This window comes from Syngnathoides biaculeatus, chromosome 4 (assembly GCF_019802595.1).
Source record: "Syngnathoides biaculeatus isolate LvHL_M chromosome 4, ASM1980259v1, whole genome shotgun sequence".
Lineage (NCBI taxonomy): Eukaryota > Metazoa > Chordata > Actinopteri > Syngnathiformes > Syngnathidae > Syngnathoides > Syngnathoides biaculeatus.
The window spans coordinates 22,380,941-22,400,621 of NC_084643.1; the positions used below are offsets into that span (position 1 = coordinate 22,380,941).

The following is a 19,681-nucleotide window of genomic DNA, read 5'->3' on the forward strand; positions in this document are numbered from 1 at the left end:
TACGGTAATTTATAAAAGCAACTCCTCATCCATCCAAGTACATTTGAAGAAAAACAATGCACACACATGAAATTTGTTCTCTGCATTTGACCTGTCAGTGAACACACACACTTGTTAGTGGAACACAATGGAGGAGGAGGCAACGGAAGCGCCCGGGGAGCAGTTTGGGGTGTCTTCCTCAAGGACACCACAGCCGTGAGTCTGGCCATTTTGAGGAATGACTCATTGTTGTCACACTATTTCATATTTTCCCAGGTAAAAAGTCTGCTTTTTGTAACTTTTTATTTCATACATTACGAATAGAGTTTTCCTGCCATGTTACGTATGCAGTGCATTTTGGGTTAATTATTCTGAGTGAAATGCAGATCAGAAATCTCCATGGAGGTAAGGACAGACTCGCTGAAAGAATTCCAATACTTAATAATATTTAGGATGATAAGTGAAAGCTTTCAACTTTGTCTGGAGTCTGCTGCACTGCTGACGTTCAAGCGAGTGTTTCTACCTTGTAACAAAAACATTTTCTCGCTCTTCGCATTAAAATTAGTGTGGTAGAGGGAAGAGTGTGTGTGTGTGTGGTGTGTGTGTGTGTGTGTGTGTGTGCGCGTGCGTGCGCGCACGCGTCCTCACAAGAGTCACATGGGTGTTGGAGTCTATCCCAGCTGACTCTGGATGACCCGAAACTGGTCGCCAGCCAATAGCAAGCCGCATAGAAGCAAACATCCACTTGCACTCACAATTGCATCTACAGACAACTTAGAGTCGCCAATTAATGCATGTTTTAGGGAGAACATGCAAACTCCACACAGTCAAGGCCAGATTTGAGTCCGCCTCCTTAGAACTGTGAGGAAGATGCTAACCATTTCACTACTTTGACATCGCTAGCAACACTAATGCAAAGAAAATGAGTATTGTTACCCACAATCACGCTTTTAAAATGTAATTAAATGCAATCTTTTCTGTTTCACCTAAGCCCAACATCGAACCGCCACTCACCTTTACACAAACACGTACACGCACCCACACACGCGCATGTACACACACACACACACGCACACACGCGCGCTCACACACATACACAGAGTTGCCCTCTGGGACCGCCCACAATCGGCAGGGTTTCTTCTATCTATCTATCTGTCTGTCTGTCTCTCCATCTATCTAATCTATTATTGAGTCTTTAGGGAAGTGTACTGAAAATGGTGGGCTTGTATTTGGCATGCCAAGGCTTTACTAAGTAGCTCACTTAATGTCAACTGCACAAATGTTTTAGTTATTGCTTCATGTTGAATATGATATTCTGTAACATCTGTGACATACATTACAAAGTAATTAATGTGGTTGATATGTTTCTTTGTACTGTGAATTAATGATATTGCTGCCACGGGAGTGCTGGAGCCTATCCCAGCTGTCAACCGGCAGGAGGCGGGGTAGACCCTGAACTGGTTGCAAGCCAATCGCAGGGCACATGGAGACAGACAGACAGTCAGACTCACAATCACACATCGGGGCAATTTAGAGTCTCCAATTAATGTTGCATGTTTTGGGGATGTGGGAGGAGACCAGAGTTCCCGGAGTTAACCCATGCAGGCACGGGGAGAACATGCAAACTCGACACAGGTGAGGCTGGATTTGAACACGTGTCCTTAGAACTGTGAGGCCAACACTTTCTACTTTGGCTTCAGACCAGACCTTTCCCACTCAGAAAAGATAAAATCTCGTCCAGTTTCACCACTTTTTCTTCCATTAATCACATACTGCGACAGTCATTGCACGTTAAAACAACAGCATTTCTTTTTTAACTTTCTCCGATGATATTGAAAGTAAACATAAGCAGCATGTTGCCCAGACTATGTTGCCATCTAAAGCAGCAGTGGTGGACGCTCTCATTATAATACACATTGATGGGCTGGGTAAGTACTGTAACATTTGTAATTATGAATGTACGTCTTTAAGAGCGGAGGGAAATCTAGGAAAAAAAGAGTGTGGCGAGCAGCAGGTCGTTGTTCGAGAAAGTTCTGTGTGCTGCCTAAAAGAAACCAGTGGCTTCTTTTAATTTTTTTACAGTACGTATGTGAATCGAGCCATTGGATGTAACAACCAGTCATCCCTCATTCATTGAATTATATTGCAAAATGCCACAAACTGAATAGCTGTATGTTATACTTTCACTTTGTATTGGATTATTATTTTGCAAAAAGACTCCATCTACCCATGCACGCAGTTTAGAGGGAACATTGGGTGACGTCCTTTTTTTTTTTTTTTTTTTTTTTTGGCACGCCGTCCGGTGATCAACCAAGACTGCGTGATCAACGCATTAAGCACCACTGTACTAGACGATTATTGAATCATTCATGCTCTCCTGAGAATAATCAGCATTTATTTAGACATTCCCACTTCTTTCAGTATTTGTTAAAACTATTCTTACTCTGGATCTTTTCATCATTTGGCTCCTATACAGGAATATCATGCCCAGTTGGAGGAGATGAGAGTTTCCATCCGACAGCTGGAGGAGGACCTATCGGCTGCTCGTCGTCGTAGCGACCTGTATGAGGCAGAGTTAAAAGAATCTCGGCAGAACAGTGAGGAATTGAAGAGAAAGGCTGGAGACTATCAGCATCGATTGCAGAAGGTGTTTCACTTTCAATTTGGAACATTTTTTCTTGGCTTCAATTTGGGTTGAGAATGCTATTATGACTCCCCCCTCCAACAGTCATCATTATTGGAAGTGCACTGACATTTTTTTTTCTTCTTCACAGGCCAAAGAGCAAGGAAAAGCAGAGGCAGATGAACTCGTCACCAGGCTGGAAAAGGTGTTTTATTGAGCCGATCTGAAAGGGGTATTTTGGACTAGTTTCAGGGGAAGGACAGACAATCTACAATCTTTGCTTTTGATTTCAGACCAATTCGGAGCAGCAGACCAAGCTCCATGATCTTCAAGAGAAGCTGGCCAAGGTAGAAAATCCTTCATTAGAAATTTATAATCTATTATGTGTACTGTAAAAGACAACACCTGTACACTTTTTCAGATAAGAATATCAAAGATTTATCTGTTCTGAGCTGTTTTTTTTTTGTTTTTTTACACCTCTTTCTCTTACCTTTATGACACTCAGCATCTTTTGGCATTTGTTAGTCCTCCTGTTTTCACCTGACCCGCATCATACAGCTTCACACATCTTTGTTTTTGTTATGTTGGAGGGGCAGGGACATTTTTTCAGATCAATAAACTAATTTTCTAAGGAAAGCAGCCAAAATCCCAGAAAACTCATTGTCAGCATCCCATACTATATACATTAGAAAGCTAAAATTCACAAAGTGCCAATGTACATACAGTATCTATGTTTGAGTGTGCTGTAGCATATGACTTGCTTTCACGTATTTATATATGCAAAGGAATCTAGTTTAACAGACTGCCACTTATTGAAAATTTAATCTAAACGCTGGTGTGTAGTTCCAGGGATTCAGGAAATGCTGATGCGCTGCAAAGGCTTGTGGTTATCAAACACTTCTGGCTAAGAACAGAAAAGTGGGTTGTTTTGAGCAGGCTAAGAATAAGTCCTCATTCTGGGACCGAATAAAACTGCATTCAAAGTGTGGTGGCAATTTGCCTTGAAGAAAGTTCAGATCATCGTTGTCTTTCCAGATAATGAGATCCAGTAACTGGAGATGGACTCAGTACAGTACATGCAAGTGTCTGATAGTACTGAGCGAAGAAATAAAACTCAGCATCAGCCCTTGATGTTGAAAAGATAAAGCTACTTCGACTCTGAGCCACCTGAACTCCCAAATGGCAGGGAGTCGAGAGGTACAATTCAGGATACACAGAACAAATGGGCAAGCATGAGAGGAGGCAAAGCTATCAGAAGTTCAGGTAGATGACAAAGAGTAGTTTTACACCACAAAAGAAGACATTAAAAACTAGATGCACCGCGAGAGAGAAGTTGTTTCAGATGGACTGGATAGAGGCTCGTGTACAGTATTCATAAAATGAAACTTGTAGATATTATGTTCTGAATGTCTTTGGCTTAACACTTCCATCTCTGCCAAAAAAAAAAAAACAATCAGCAGGAAATCCACCAGAGGTCACCATTCTGATTGAAATTTTCCACAAATATGAAGAAAAAGGGCGTTTTTCCAACAAATGTTTCAAATTAGGTTTGTTGGGTGTACAGTAATTCTGCGCACTGAGAAAATCAAGATAATTCCCCAGGGAAACTGAAGCCGGAGTCTGTGTCATATTTCAATATTGAAGGAAGAAGAGAGGTTAGCAAACAACTTGGGGTCTTCTTCACAAGTAAGGCAAGAATGGAAAATGGGACATCGATAGGCGGGCCGGTGCCACCTCTGCAGTGAAGCAGACAAACCAATAAACCGATCTAGTTTCTACCCTAACATATGGACATGTGCTTTTGGTTGAGCCCAAGTTTGTTTCCTCAACAAGATGTTCAGGCTTTCCTTTAGAGAGAGCGTGAGAAAGTCATCATCCTGTAGGGGCTTAGAGTATAAATGTTGCTCCTCCTCAATCAGAGTGATTAACTGAGCTAAACAGCCCATATTAGTCATATTATTGGTCATACAGATTATCACATTTTATTGTTTAGAAACATGTCTCACATCATTGAACAAAACGATGAACATGAAGGTGTTATGATGGCGCCGCGAAAAAAAAACAAAAAAAACAAAACAACCTCCCATTAAAACAGCATGAGACGTTGATTTTAATTAGTCACTTTTTCTCGTAGACATACTCCACTGGTATATAATGAAAGATGGATATTTCTCATTTCATTTTGTTGACATGCTTCTGAACTTTATCTTGGTGTGAATCTTATTTTCTGAAAATTTAAACTCGTCGTTCTGTTGATTGAAATAGCAGAGCGAATTCAGCCAAGAAAGCCCGTTTCAATTACTGAATGTGAGTAAGAGTGAATGATAGTCACAAAAGTACTGCTCAAATATTTTCCAATTTACTCGCCACCCTGAACAGACAATTATCTCGTTGTTTGAGGTGAAAGTTCTCAGGTACTGTAAATCCATGCCCGGCCATTCTGGAATTTTGTCTCCACACACACAGGAGAGTAAAAGCCCGATGCCCTGATTCTTCCATCAATATTCCATCAACTAAATTTCTTGCCAGATACACACACTGGGTAGAGTAACCAAAAAATGTAACCATTCCATGACAAATTTTTCATTTTCATTTCTGACTTATGCATGGCATGTGTCAGAATTCTTGAGCGGTGACAAATCAAGCCTTGAAACTTAAAAAAAGCCCTTACACATGAACAGAAGATTTTAATACACTGTCAGTTGGAGCCATATACCATATAGGCCACATAGACCTGTACACACAAGTGTGGCTAATCACCATCAGACACAAAGGATTTGAATTAGAATTTTTAAATTTGTCTCCCATCCCACTTGCCAGTCAGTCTCATACTGTAGATCCTCGTGTCAATTATATCAAACGACGGAAAAGCTCGATCAGGCAAATGAGCCCCATCAATGATTATTTTTCTTCACCATTAAAAGTATCCATCAGTCTATGATTAGTTTCTGCAACAGCAAAAGTTGATAAGCACCCTACGTTAGATGGCAGAAAAACCTGATGAGATAACCCGCAAAGTCCCCAACCCTCCTGGTTGACGATGCCAATAAATTCTTCACAAATGTGGGTTTTGGACCTGTGACATTTTAGCATACTCAGAATTTACATGGGAATTTTTCCTTTTTTTTTATCTTTTATTTCTTATTAAGTACAACTTCATTCCAGAAATGTGTTTGTCAGGTCTGCTAAAATTGTTTGAGGTGAAAGAACGATAGTGGTAACTATCATAAACAATGAAAATCAATTGACACAAAAAATAACATTGATTCCTAGGCATTAAAATCCAGTTCTGAAGCTGCAGACCATCTCCATAGCATGAAGTTGGCCAAGGAGCGCATGGAGCGAGATCTTGAGAGGCTACAGAACAAGGAGGAATCCAGTGACAGTCTGCGAAGACGTCTCCGTGAGACTGAGGTACATCGACAAACATGAAGCGTCCCGTATGGCTGTCGATGCAGACCAGTTTCCCTATTTTTAGTCTTTGTCATGTCACACTACATTGCAGTACAGGAAAACTTTTTGCTCATTGTTACATCACCAGAACCCGTTTGGGTTTCTGTTAACACCAGTAGCTCCCCTCCCCTCCAAAAGATTGAAAGAATTATGCCAATTCTTTTTGTTGTTGTTGTTGTTGTTGTAGACAGAAAACATTTGGATTTTAAATCAAAATATGAAAGGAGAGATCAGCCTTTCATCTTTTCTTTCCAAGAATTGAAAGTAAGGAAATGGCTTGAGCTTGGACTAGACAGGTTTACCAATCATTAATTCAAAACATATTGGCAGAAGTAAAATAAATTCTGAAACACTGAAACAGAAATTACAGAAAGTTTTGTCTACCAAATCATTGAAAGTTTCAACCAGACATTTGGCACAAGGTGTAGTGCCAAAACAACTCAGGAGTTCATTTGGGGAATGAAGTTGAAGGTTTTAGACTAGGCAAGTAGTTCTTCACATTTAAACCTTTTTGAGCATGAATTTCATCTGATGAGTATGAAATCACCGCCCAAAACTGAAAGAGGCTGTGATGGAAGCCTGGAGAAACCTCACAAAGTTAAAAGGCAAAAATGTGGCGTGAGTAGTGGGTTACAGGCGTAATGCATTTATTGCAACCAAAGAATTGACGTCTTATTTACTTAAGGCAATGCAGTATATTTCAATATGTTTGACCACCCAAAAAAAATATTTTGTTACAAATAATGCTTTCTCACAAGTTATTTAATCCAGATGTATGTATGTGGGAATATCTGAAATATTGATCTTTTCTCATATTTATCTCTGGATGTCAAAGCTAAATATTTCAGTCTCCAGTAAAATTAAAGACTGTGCCAGACTGTTCCAATACTTTTATAGAAGGGTGTAGGCTTGCAGTCCTATTGATGAAACAAAGATTGCAAAGAAAATACACTGATTTGCATCAAATATCAGGCAACCAGGATGCAGTGAAATCGAGAAGACTGCCATAACCATCACGCCCATATGTGTAATGGTGTTTGCATTTGTGTGGGTGTGTACAGGATGGTAGAAAAACACTCGAGAACCAGGTGAAAAGGCTTGAGATTGTTGAGCGCCGTGAGACCAAAATGAAGGATGACATCCAGAGCAAGGCCCAACAAATTCAACAGATGGCAGATCAAATTCTGGTAACCCTCCTTTCATCTCTAAAATAATCAGAGGAGGGTGTGAGATTTTTATTTCTCGTCATCTTTGTCGAGAAAACCTTAAACTTTACTTTTTTTAATCTTGATTGTAGAAGTGTAACTGTCACACCATACAAGCACAAACTTGCTATTAAAGCTGGTTCTCCTTTGGTACTCTTTGTAAATTTACTGACATATGGTTTGTGAAAATCTCACACCTACAAAATTTATCTTCTGTATCTATGTATCCACGGTATCTGTTTATCCCAAAAAAAATCAGTAATTACTGTATATGATCATTTTGTCATCCTATTTGAATTATGTACAGAAGATTGAGGTACTGGGTTGTAAACATTCTGGTTTATCTCCAATCTGTTTAAATTATTGGAACTGTATATCATGTATCTTAGTATATTCATCTCAATGTTCTGAGGTTAGGGGTCCAAATCCAGGATCTGGCCTTCACGTGTGGCATTTGGATATTCTCTCTGTGCTTGAGTGGGATTTCTCTGGGTGGTCGGACAGAACCACGCATATTGGGGTCACTGAAACTCAAAATTGTCTTTGTGTGAATATAACTGAATTCGTGTCTGTATGTGCCTTGCAATTTGCAGTGCCCGCTTCTGCCCAAAGTCAGATAGGATGGGCTCCATCACACCTGCTGTCCTAATGAATATGTGTTATAGAAAATGAATGGCTGCATAAGATGTCAAATCCATCTCAATGATGGTTGACAATACCAAATATGTCAGCCTTTGATTGTTTTGGAGTCACATGCACTGTATAATACTTTGACTTTATGTAGGAACTTGAGGAAGGCCTGCGAGATTCCCAAGCTACAGCACAGCGATTGGAAACCCACCTGAAGCAGAAGGAGAAGCTCTATGAAGACAAGATTAAGGTTCAATGGATATCAATCTAAAACGACAACAAAATGCATTCCTACTTACCAAGTTTTGCTTTTGTCGATCGCGCGGTAGGTGTGCATCTTCTCAAGCAATATCCTGTTTTTGTGGGTTGCCTGGCAGGTGTTGGAGTCGCGAATGAAGGCGGACATGGCCGATAAAGAAATGCTGGAGTTTAGTCAGAGCAAATATGAGGAGGAGGTGCGGGAGAAATGCAGCATCATCAGTGAACAGAAGGCGGTAAGTGTTGACAAGCTAGGAAGTGACACTATTCCGGGCATATTTTCACATTTATCACAATGACATAGATTTTTTGTTTAGATTATCCGGATTTGTTCATTCCAGAGGAGTAAAACAGACCAAATCCTTCTCTCCACAATGCTAAGCTTTGCTTCACAGTTATGATTTTAATAAGTTCTACTGATAAGGTTTTTTTTTTTTTTTAAATCCAGACTATAAATGCAATGGAATCTAAAATGAGCAGCCTGGAGCAGAGAATTGCTGAGTTGTCTGAGGCCAACAAACTAGCAGCCAACAGCAGTATATATACCCAGAAAAACATGTAAGTAGTGATTGCTGTTTATATCATTCAACTATTCTTTGTAAAATCTCTACACTCCATTTTTTTGGGTAATTGAACTGATTGAATGTATTGTATCTGCATGGAACACAATCCCTCAGACGCCTCGGCTATTACTGAGCTGATTACGCTTGTGGATGTGTGGTTGTGACAGGAAAGCCCAGGAAGAGATGATCTCAGAGCTTCGCCAGCAGAAGTTCTACTTGGAGTCCCAGGCTGGCAAGTTGGAAGCCCAGAATGCCAAACTGGAGGAGCATCTCGAGAAAACGAGTCACCAAGAGCATACCCACAAGAGTCGGGTCTTAGAGATGGAAACCAGGCTCAGAGAGGTTCATAAAACATTCTGATGATGAACTTGCTATATTTTTCTGTGGTTGAACTTAAAGTGTGAAAGATTTTCCACACATAAAAGAGATGTGAAGTTGTTACCAATATGTACAGTATTCTGTTTAGTGCAGTACTGTAAAGTATAACTGCTTTCCAAAATACACAGTGTATGGAGGAAATTATAGTGCAACATACACTGTATGTCTTTTATGGACACTGGACAGCTGGCTGGGTACTATTTCCACCACCAGTACCATTTTCACTATAACACAGATTGTTTGAAATTTAATGTCTTCCTTAGTAGGATATTGAGAGTAATTATAAATACAGTAGAAGACACAAAAGTATAGTGTATATTAAAGGTCATGTAGCTAATTAATTTCATGGCACATTTCAGACACCATGGCTCCTCCCTGAATGTGGATTCTTCCTCCATCTGTCTTTATAGATTGGACTAGAGCATGAGGAACAGAAGCTGGAGATCAAACGGCAGGTGACTGAGGTGACACTTTCATTGCAAGAGCGCGAAGCCCAGATCAACAACCTGCAGGCGGCTCGCCGCGCTTTGGAGAGCCAACTGCAGCATGCCAAGACTGAGCTCGAAGAGACCACTGCTGAGGCTGAGGAGGAGATCACTGTGCTCAGAGTGAGACATGAATAGAAAAGAAGGATACCGAAGACTATGTAATCTTTGAAGTTACTCAGGTGCTACTTAATATCTGACTCGCTTTTCTTCAATCTGCCAGGCGCATAGAGATGAGATACAACGGAAATATGATGCTTTGAGAGACAGCTGTGCGGTAAGCAGCACACTATATTTCAGGATTTTGTGAATACACTCTGTCATCTTGTGAGCAAGGTTATTGTTTTGACTGCATACCGTATGTGAACAGTACTGTATCTACAACACTGTGGGTAATAAAAATCTTAATTAACAAATTACGTTTAAAATTGTGTGGCACAGTGGACGACTGGTTACCACACCCGCCTCACAGTACTGAGGACTCGGGTTAAAATTCAACCTCACCTGTGTGGCCTTTGCGTGTTCTCCCCATGCCCACGTGGGTTTTCTCCTGGTACTCCGGTTTCTTCCCAAATCCCAAAATGATAAGTGGTAGGTCAATTGGAGACTTTAAATTATCCATAGATATGAATGTGAGTGTGATTGGTTGTTTGTTTATATGCGATTGGCTGGCGACCAGTTCAAGGTGTACCCTACCTCTACCCTGCAGTTAGCTTGGATAGGCTCCAGCATATCTGCAACCCCAGTGAGTGTGTAGACCTAGTGGTGTAGAACATGGATGGATGAGTGGATTTTAACTTTTGTGAAATGAGTTAGCACACACCTTCCACCATTTGAAGTGCCTCTGATTAACCACAGATGAAATTCAGGTACTTTATTCTAGTAGGCTGACATATTTCTAGGCACATTTTTGGAGCAAAAGTCAGAGAGCTTTCAAAGCATCAGAGGGATCTCATTATTCAAAGGTCTCCTCCTCCCATTTATTGAATCACAAAAACTTGGCATTTGAACAGGGGTGTATAGACTTTTTAGATCCACTAAGACTTCAATTGTCTTTCCATTCATGTTTTGGGGATGTGGGAGGAAACCAAAGCACGCGGGGAAAACCCACGCGGGCATGGGGAGAACATGCAAATGCCACACAGGTGAGGACGAATTTGAATTTCATCTGGGGTTAATCAGAGACACTTTAAATGGTGGAAGGCGTGTGCTAACTCATTTCACACAAGTTAAAATCCACTCATTCATCCATGTTCCAGGTTGCAGGTATGCCGGAGCCTATCCAAGCTAACTGCAGGGAAGAGGCAGGGTACACCCTGAACTGGTTGCCAGCCAATCGCGTATAAACAACCATTCACACTCACGTTCATATCCATGGACAATTTAAAGTCTTGAGTTGACCTAGCACGCATGTTTTTGGGATGTGGGAGGAAACCAGAGTACCCAGAGAAACCCCATGCGGAGCACGGGGAGAACCTGGGATGAACTGGTTGGCAGCCTATTGGAGGGCAGATATTGAACATACACCACACCTATGACCCATTTAGAGTCTTAAAGGAAATTACCATTCATGTTATTGGGAGGAAACCAGAGCATCTGGAGAAAATCCACCCAAGCACGGGGAGAACATGCTAACTCCAAACAGGCAAGGCGGGATTTGAACCTGAGACCTCAGAATTGTGAAGCCGATGTGCTAACCAGTGGTTCATGGGGCCACCCCTGTATACAGTATTATCAAAATATAATTTAGTTCTGAGGCCTGATTTCCGTTTTGTTTTCTTCTAAACTTGGATTGTGAAGAAACTGATTTTTTTGTTTAAGAACCAAAACAAGAAATGAATCAGGGTTAGGGTTAGGTTAGAGTTCATTTTTCAACATTATTTGTGCTTTATTTGAAAGGGGAGAAATGATACACAGATTTTGTTGCTAGGCACCAGACAAAGGTCCTCAGCGGGTCTGAGTGCCCCACCACTGTATTTTTCCCATCCAACGCTTGCGGCGACCAATTGAAGAATAGGTGTCAGTCAAATTTAGAGGAGTTTTTTTAGACTGTGTTTACAGCTGTGCCTGGTATTGGGCTTGGAAAATACCCAAGAGCTGGGAAATATAGTGTTATTAATGCATCACAGTAATTATTAAGTGAGCTAGCCAATCATACAGTATGTACAATATCTAGCAGCAGTTCATTAAGTTGATTGTTATTCAAACGTCTTTTCTGCATATGAAAGTGTTTTTTTAAAAAATCCATCAGTCATGAATGTGTTCATTGAAGTTAGATGGATTATACATTTGTGAATGAAATTAGTATGATGTAGTTAATTACAATTTCATACATGGTATTTTTTGGATGTTCAAAAAATGTGTCATAACACTCCTAGGTTCACAGTCAGGATGATAGGCCTTTGCGATCATCCCAGTTGCCCATCCCTGCTTTAAACCAGCTTCTTCAAGCCTCTGAATGGCTTCCTAGCTCCTACCAAAACTTACAGTACAGTGATGGCATCATGGCAAATCCCAGAAACAAAGACACAAGATTTTCCTTTCTCCTGTAATTGTCATTTCCTGTACTCCCACAACATTCGCAGCCAGTTTTGAGTAGTATGTAATCAGCGCTGGCGCGGATGTATGCCAGGGGAAAGGATTTGAATGACAGACAATGTCGAGACTCTGCAGATCACTGCAACATCCAATCCACTGTTGACTTCTGCACTAAGACTGTCAGTCTCCTGCCTCAGGGGAAAAGAGGTTGTGAGTCGAAACACAATAGACACCTCACTTATCCACACAAAAGATTTGCTTCTTGTTCCCTTCCCCCACCCCTTGATTTTATGCATGCTCCATGTTCTCCTGAGGACTGACAACTGGCGGGCGACTGTTCACGTGGCACCTCATCAGACTCAAACCATCTCGAGAGCAAGCTAGTGAGCATGGATGATTAGAGTAGAATGAAATGATTGGCCTGTGAAATGATGGAACTGATTGCTTCAAAAGATGATTTTGTATTTCTAATTGACAATAAAACCTGAAGACTCATTTCAAGCAGTTACTTGACATGTTTTGGTCTTGCGGTGTTACTGGTGATAATCTCAGTGTCTTCATAACTTCCTACAGGTGATCACTGACCTAGAGGAGCAGCTGACCTCCCTTACCCAGGAGAATGCTGAGCTGAATCGCCAGAACTTCTACCTGTCCAAGCAGCTAGATGAAGCCTCTGACGAGAGAGAGGACCGACTGCAGCTCAGCCAAGATGTGGACCAGCTGCGTCGAGAGGTGGCTGACCGAGAGATGCACCTTAACAACCAAAAACAGGTGACTTGCTGGCTGAGGTTTGGAACATTTTTGGAGTGAAATGATTAGTGGTAAAACTAATTCATTGTAACTTAATGTGTGAAGTAGTTTCCAATTTTGTTTTTGTTGCAGTAATACAACACATTTTCACCAAAGGTTGCAATTCAGTTTAGTTGGCTGTGTTACAGTTGAGATGAGTAAACCCTAATCTATCTTTTATTTTCACCTGTGAAGCAGAGTAAACCGCCAACAAATTAAATCCAGGACAACAATGAAGGGATGTTTTTGGGGGGGTTTGCCTTCCTGGAAAGTTTCTTTTAAGTACAATGAAACAATCTTTGAGAGGAGCAATTAGTTTGCTTTATATTTTGGTTGGTATGTAGCACAAGCATGGTGAATGGACTCGGGAGACAACCTTAATTCCTTCAGTACCAAAGCTTTGTGGTTGGTACCCCAACTTTAGTGTGCCTAAAAGTGGCATAGTACAATATTTGGCATCATGAAAGAACGACTATTGTTATAGGTACTGTTTGTCTAAAAACATAAAACACAAAGGTTTTATTTCTGTGTTGTAACGCAGCTCTTACCAATAGATTTTCTTCAGTTGGTAAGTCAATTTAGTTCCCTTTTTAATGATGAACCATTTCTAAGGAAAGCTGCATTTCTAGGATGAGCAGCACAACTCAGTTGCTGCATCACACTAATTTAATGCGGAATGTAGCTTTGGTGGCCACTGAGGCAAAAACTCGGGCATGGGAGGAGCAGGCCATGGAAAACCACTTCCGGGCAGCCTCAAGGAAATTCTAGTCCTCCATCCAGTGTCTCAGAAGGGCGAAGCAGTGCACCATCAACACTGTGTATAATGGTGATGGTGTGCGCTGACTTTGACTCGTTGGGAGGTACCAAGGTAGTTAAAAAGCTCCTCGGTGGCAAGGCCACTGAGGTGGATGAGATACATTCAGAGTTCATAAAGGCTTTGGTTGTAATGAGGCTGTCCTGGTTGACAGGTCTCTGCAATATTGTGTGGACATCGGGGTGGGGACAGTGTCTCTGACTTGGCAAACTGAGGTGGTGGTCCCGTGGATGATGTGTTCGAACTACATGGGGATCACGCTCCTCAGCATCCCTGGTAAGATCTATTCAGGGGTGCTAGAGAGGAAAGTCTTTCTTTAAGTTAAATCTCAGATTCAGGTAGAGCAGTATGGTTTTCATCCTGGCCATGGAACAGTGGACCAGCTCTATACCGTCCTCGGAAGGGTCCACGAGCATGCATGGGAGTTCGCCCAACCAGGCTACACGTGTTTTGTGGATTTGAAGAAGGGCCCTCAGGAAATCCTGTGGGGGGGGGATTAATTGGAAGTATGGTCTACCTTAACTACTGACACTGGCTGTTCGGTCCCTGTACAGCTATTGTCAGAGTTATGCCAGTAAATTGAACTTGTTTTCGGTAAGGATTGGACTGCGCTAAGGCTGTCCTTTGTCACAGATTGTTTATAACTTTTATTAACAGAATGTCTAGGCAGAGGCAAGGCATAGAGGTGGTCAGGTTTTCGTGTCCTCAATATTGCATCTCTACTTTTTGCAGGTGATATGGTTCTGTTGGCTTCATCAAGCTGTGGTCTCCAACTCTCACTGGAGCAGTTTGCAGCAGAGTGTGAAACAATGGGATGAAAGTCAGCACCTCCAAATCTATAACCATTGTCCTTAGTTGAAAAAAGGTGGCATGTCCTTTCCAGGTCGGGGATAAGATCCTGTCCTAAGTGGAGAAGTTCAAGTAAGAAGGAAGAACGGAATGGGAGATTGACAGGAGGATCAATGCAGCGTCTGTAGTGATGCAGACCCTGTATCAGTCCACTGTGGTCAAGGAACAGCTAAGCTGAAAGTTGAAGTTCTCAATTTACCAGTCAGTCAACGTTCCAACCCTCACGTATGGTCACAAGCTGTGGGTTGTGACGGAAACAACAAGATCCCATTTACAATCGGCCGAAATGAATTTCCTCCAAAGGGTGTCGTGGCTCTTGAGCTAGTGTGAGAAACTTGGTCATCTGGGAGGTGCTCAGAGTAGAACTGCTACTCAAATTGAGGGGAGACACGAGATGGCTCAGGCATCTGATTAAGATGATTCCTGATGCCTTCTTGGTGAGTTGTTCGAGCCATGTTCCACTGGGATGAGACCCTGCGGATGACCCAGGACACGCTGGAGAGACTATATCTCCCAGGTGGCTTGGGAATGCCTCGGGATCCCCAGGAAGGGCTGGATGAAGATGCTGGGCAGACGAAAGTCTAGGTGTCCCTGTTAAAGCTACTGTCCTGGCACCTGACCTTGGATATGTGGAAGAAAATTGATGGAAGGATGGCTGTTTTTTTTTCGTTTCAACTTACTGATCTCCTATTGTTATTTGGCATGTCTGTTCCTCTTGGAATTTAATTGAAAGCCGTTTTAGTGAGGTTTCTGATTTCACAGGCGTGCCGTCTGCATTCTCTAACGTCTAATCTAACGTGTCACAGTACAATTTTAAACCGACAGCTGTTGTCATGAGTGTAGCAGCATTTTTGTCTGCTGGTTTTGAATATCCTGCACCAATTTGTTGAAAAATGTGTGTGTAATATTCTATCAGCTGCCGTTAGTTTTTCAGTTCAGTCTGCTTTCTCTTTCCACCGCCCACTCGTAGCCAGTCAGACGCTGGGTTTTCACTAACATGCCTAATGTGATACCTCCACAACCTGTGACAGGAGACCAAGACATCCTTCCTAGCTCTGACAGTGCAAAGTGTAAATCAGCCAGCAGAAACACTCTGAATAGTTCTGTACTCTGTGTAATAGTCTGATTGGATCTATGCAGCGAGAGAGCGAGGAGGCCGTGCGATGCGTGCGCTGCTCCTGTGGGAGGACGAGCGTGGGCGTCCAGTAGCGATCTCAGTCCTGCTGGTTGTGTAACCAGCCATGGAACGAATATATGAGGGATGGGGTGGTGTGTGGGAGGGAGGAATGTGTCATCCCATCACTCCCAGGTCGTGTCAGCTGTGGAAGCGTTGGACTTCAGAGAGCTGTGGTGATGCTGCAAGACCAGCACGGGCTATATTTATCCCCCAACATTTGAGAACAGCTCTTTGTGTAGGCTTTGTGATGCAAACCAAAAAAAAATGCCGTGTCAAAATGTGCAATTTAAGACACTGCGCATGCATTGGTGCTATTTCAGAACAACATCACATGACAGAAGCTTGGGTCCTATTATTTAATATGTAGATTCACTGTGTTAATAGACATGCGTTATTGATGCTTTTGGGGGGTTTATTTTAGGTCTAGTGCTGAATATCAAATAATAACAACAACATCCCCTATAAAATGCAGAATATTTTATGCAAAAATAAGAACAATTTGGAGAGAAATAAATCCCTGAATATAATCCACCAATTGCTTGAATCATCTTGAAAAATTATAATAGTGTGGTTTGATATCTCAACAGGCATAGTTTGTGCAGGGCAATCCAAAAATTAAAATTTTTCATTGTATTTGTTTAGTTTGAATACATTTGCTTTGCATAAAATTACGTGTGGGTCTTACAGAACTGATAGAGATTTGCAATGGGTTATAATTCAGTTTGATGTTTTTTTAATGCTGTTCAGAGTAGAACTGCTACTCAAATTGAGGGGAGACACGAGATGGCTCAGGCATCTGATTAAGATGATTCCTGATGCCTTCTTGGTGAGTTGTTCGAGCCATGTTCCACTGGGATGAGACCCTGCGGATGACAATAATAATAACAATAATAACACAAGCAGAGCCTAACAAAATATTGGAGACATGTAAGATTTTTTTTTTTTGGTTTAAGTTGACAATCGTATAGAACATAATAGTTTACATAAAGGTATCTCAAAACAAGACACTGTGAAGTTTGAAATAGAAGCTAACACCTTTCTGCTGGATTTTAACAATCCATCCATTTTCTGAGCCACTTATCCTCACGAAGGTCACGGAAATCCTGGAGTCTATCCCACCTGTCGTCGGGAAAGGGGCAGGGTACACGAACTTGTTGCCAGCCAATCCCAGAGTTTTAACCACTGCATCTTTAAGATTTATATAGCAGTTTGTTTACTGTTAATACATTTTATGGGAGCTCAGTACTTTGAATTGCTGTTCAAAGCTGCTGTGCCCAAGTGCACACCGCTCACCATGCAGTGACACATTATTTAGTTTTGGCAGGTCACCTCTGTGTTAATTTTTGCTTTTTCCACTTGTTTGATTTTCTACATTACATTTGGCAGAGGTTTGCGTACCAAATGCATGGCACAGTGCACTATGTGTAGTATTTGCCTAAAAAGTGATGCGGCTTGTATACAGGTGCTCTCGTCAAACCACGTTTTAGGTTACCGGAGTGTCTATCTGACTGTGAGTTAAAACCCATCTTAATTTTTGAAGGAAGGAAGTCCAAGACGATAATTGAACCCAAACCTCTCACTTTTGTTCAGAACCTTGAGACACTGAAGACCACATGCACCATGTTGGAGGAGCAAGTTCTGGAACTTGAGACATTAAACGATGAGCTTCTGGAGAAGGAGAGACAGTGGGATGCCTGGCGGACAACTCTTGAAGAGGAAAAGAACCAGGCTGAGAGGAGGACTAGGGAGGTCCAAAGAATGCTGGACACCGAGAAACAGAACAGGTAAGTGGAACATGTGGTGGCAGTCATCAACTACTATAAATGTACTACTGTTATTATTTTATGTTGTTATATTCTGTGTTCATTTTTAATAGATTTCCTTTCAAACACTGAACAGTCGAAAGAGTATTAAGACTTGTTCAATGCATCAATTATTTAGAAATATATATCGTCACACCTGCTTCAATCGTCCAGAATCTAATGTAACTACAAAACGTCAATACCTGTTACATGTTCAGAAAGTATCATAACGCGACCGTTTCCATATTGTTAGATAGTTTTTGCTATTAATGTTTTTGTTTGCCTGCATCTACACTCACCTGATTCAAAAGGCTTAATTCCTTAAGGGATCATCTCCTGGTGTTCTGGATTTATACTGTGGCCGAGTCAGGCAAGGGGAATTTGCTACACAAATTAAAACATCCTCGCACAACCCTGATTTGTGTTTCCAAGCTTTTACATGGAACACTTATTGTGAACTAACCTTTTGGTTCTTTGTTCTAAATGGAAATGTGCTGTGGTTATGGCGGAAGAACAAATTGAACGCATACGAAAAAGTTTGTTGCGTCCTTCAGACTTCGCGCTGAGCAGCGCAGCTCTGAGTCTCGTCAGGCTGTGGAGCAGGCCGTGACGGAGCACAAAGCCGAGATGTTGGCGCTACAGCAGATTCTCAAAGACCAGAAACTCAAAGCTGAGAGCCTTGCAGACACTGTAAGTGTTTCTGCACTCAAGCACAAGTATTTAACACCTTCTGCGGTTAACATATGTTGCGATGACCACGTCCTGTTTTCTGTCCTTTAGTTGAACGATTTGGAGAAGAAGCACGCCATGTTGGAGATGAATGCGCGTAGTTTGCAGCAAAAGCTGGAGAGTGAGAGGGATCTGAAACAGCGGCTGTTGGATGAGGTCCATTTGGCATTTTCACACATCATCATCACAGATTTTTGAGAGCATAATTCAAATATTACCATAACATATTTGAACTGCATGCTGTTGGTGTCTTTTCTTTATTTTGCCTCATACAACTTGAGAAAATAGGTCGTTAAATGTCACACTTTATTAAAAGTATTGGAATCAAACAACTTGTCATCTGTTGTTGTTTTGTAGCAAGAGAAGCTTCAGCAGCAGATGGATGCTCAGAAGGCACATATATTTCGTCTGACCCAGGGCCTGCAAGAAGCCCTGGACCAAACTGACCTGCTGAAAACTGAGAGAACTGACCTGGAATATCAGCTGGAGAACATCCAGGTGTACATCCACTAATGTCTTAAAATCATACACAGCTGTTTTTACACAAAATTGCCCAAGAATAGAAGCAAGGCTAATTTATTTAGAAATCACATTTCATACGCAATTCAACTTGCTTTGCAAGATTAAAAAATTTTTAAAATGAAGAACAAAAATGCATTTGAAAGCAAAGTACAGAAAATTTAAAGACTGTTTAAAATTTACCATTGTTTTTATCGGTATTACTGCTGTGTCCAAGGCAGTGGCCATTGACGCATCGTTGCCAGGTTTCTCTTTCACCGCTGTCATTTTATTTAGATGTAAAGGGGTGGTGGAGTTTAACGTCATACACTTATACCCCCCATTGTTTGTCCTCACTCACAGTTTGCTTTATTTGTCTGTACAAAACACAGTATTTGAGGAGAAATTCACGGCTGTAGTGATGTTCACTTAGCTCCACCTGCAGGCTGTCTACTCCCATGAGAAGGTGAAAATGGAGGGAACGATCACCCAGCAGACGAAGCTCATAGACTTCCTCCAAGCCCAGGCCCATGGAGGTTCAAAGAAGAAAAAGGTCAGATGACACCACTTATTCAGTGAAATTATTTTTTTCCCCCAAGTGTCAATTTTGTGTTGTGAGAAGACTTCTTTGAAACAGTGTCCTCATTTATGTGCAGGGGTGTCAAACTTGTTTTCGGTTCAGGCAACATTATTAGGTTGGCCTCAGACAATTGCATAGAACGTTGAAACCACATTAAAGTGGCTAGACATGTAGTGGTACATCCAAACTCCAATGCTCTAACCACTGAGCTATGGGGCCTCTGTACAATAACAAAGTTGAATTGGGTTAGTGTATCACTAGTAGTCCATTGTCTTTAATAATCTGTTTAGGAAATGAACAACGCACACAAGTGCAACAGGAACAGTTTAAA

General features: G+C 41.5%; 1 protein-coding gene across 13 annotated transcripts in view; it reads left to right on the plus strand.

Moving 5' to 3' along the window:
• Positions 1-19,681, plus strand: part of LOC133500014 (citron Rho-interacting kinase) — a 73,708-nt gene that overhangs the window by 34,670 nt on the left and 19,357 nt on the right. For 12 of the 13 annotated variants that reach the window (XM_061818547.1, XM_061818556.1, XM_061818545.1 and 9 more), the window contains 17 exons: positions 2,456-2,626; positions 2,754-2,807; positions 2,896-2,949; positions 5,876-6,016; positions 7,117-7,242; positions 8,045-8,140; positions 8,268-8,384; positions 8,597-8,706; positions 8,879-9,053; positions 9,500-9,697; positions 9,798-9,851; positions 12,686-12,883; positions 17,332-17,525; positions 18,098-18,233; positions 18,324-18,428; positions 18,630-18,770; positions 19,204-19,323. In XM_061818547.1, coding sequence (XP_061674531.1) covers positions 2,456-2,626; positions 2,754-2,807; positions 2,896-2,949; positions 5,876-6,016; positions 7,117-7,242; positions 8,045-8,140; positions 8,268-8,384; positions 8,597-8,706; positions 8,879-9,053; positions 9,500-9,697; positions 9,798-9,851; positions 12,686-12,883; positions 17,332-17,525; positions 18,098-18,233; positions 18,324-18,428; positions 18,630-18,770; positions 19,204-19,323 — 2,190 coding nt within the window. The remainder of the gene's footprint in view (positions 1-2,455; positions 2,627-2,753; positions 2,808-2,895; positions 2,950-5,875; positions 6,017-7,116; positions 7,243-8,044; positions 8,141-8,267; positions 8,385-8,596; positions 8,707-8,878; positions 9,054-9,499; positions 9,698-9,797; positions 9,852-12,685; positions 12,884-17,331; positions 17,526-18,097; positions 18,234-18,323; positions 18,429-18,629; positions 18,771-19,203; positions 19,324-19,681) is intronic. The other variant, XM_061818555.1, reaches the window with a different exon arrangement.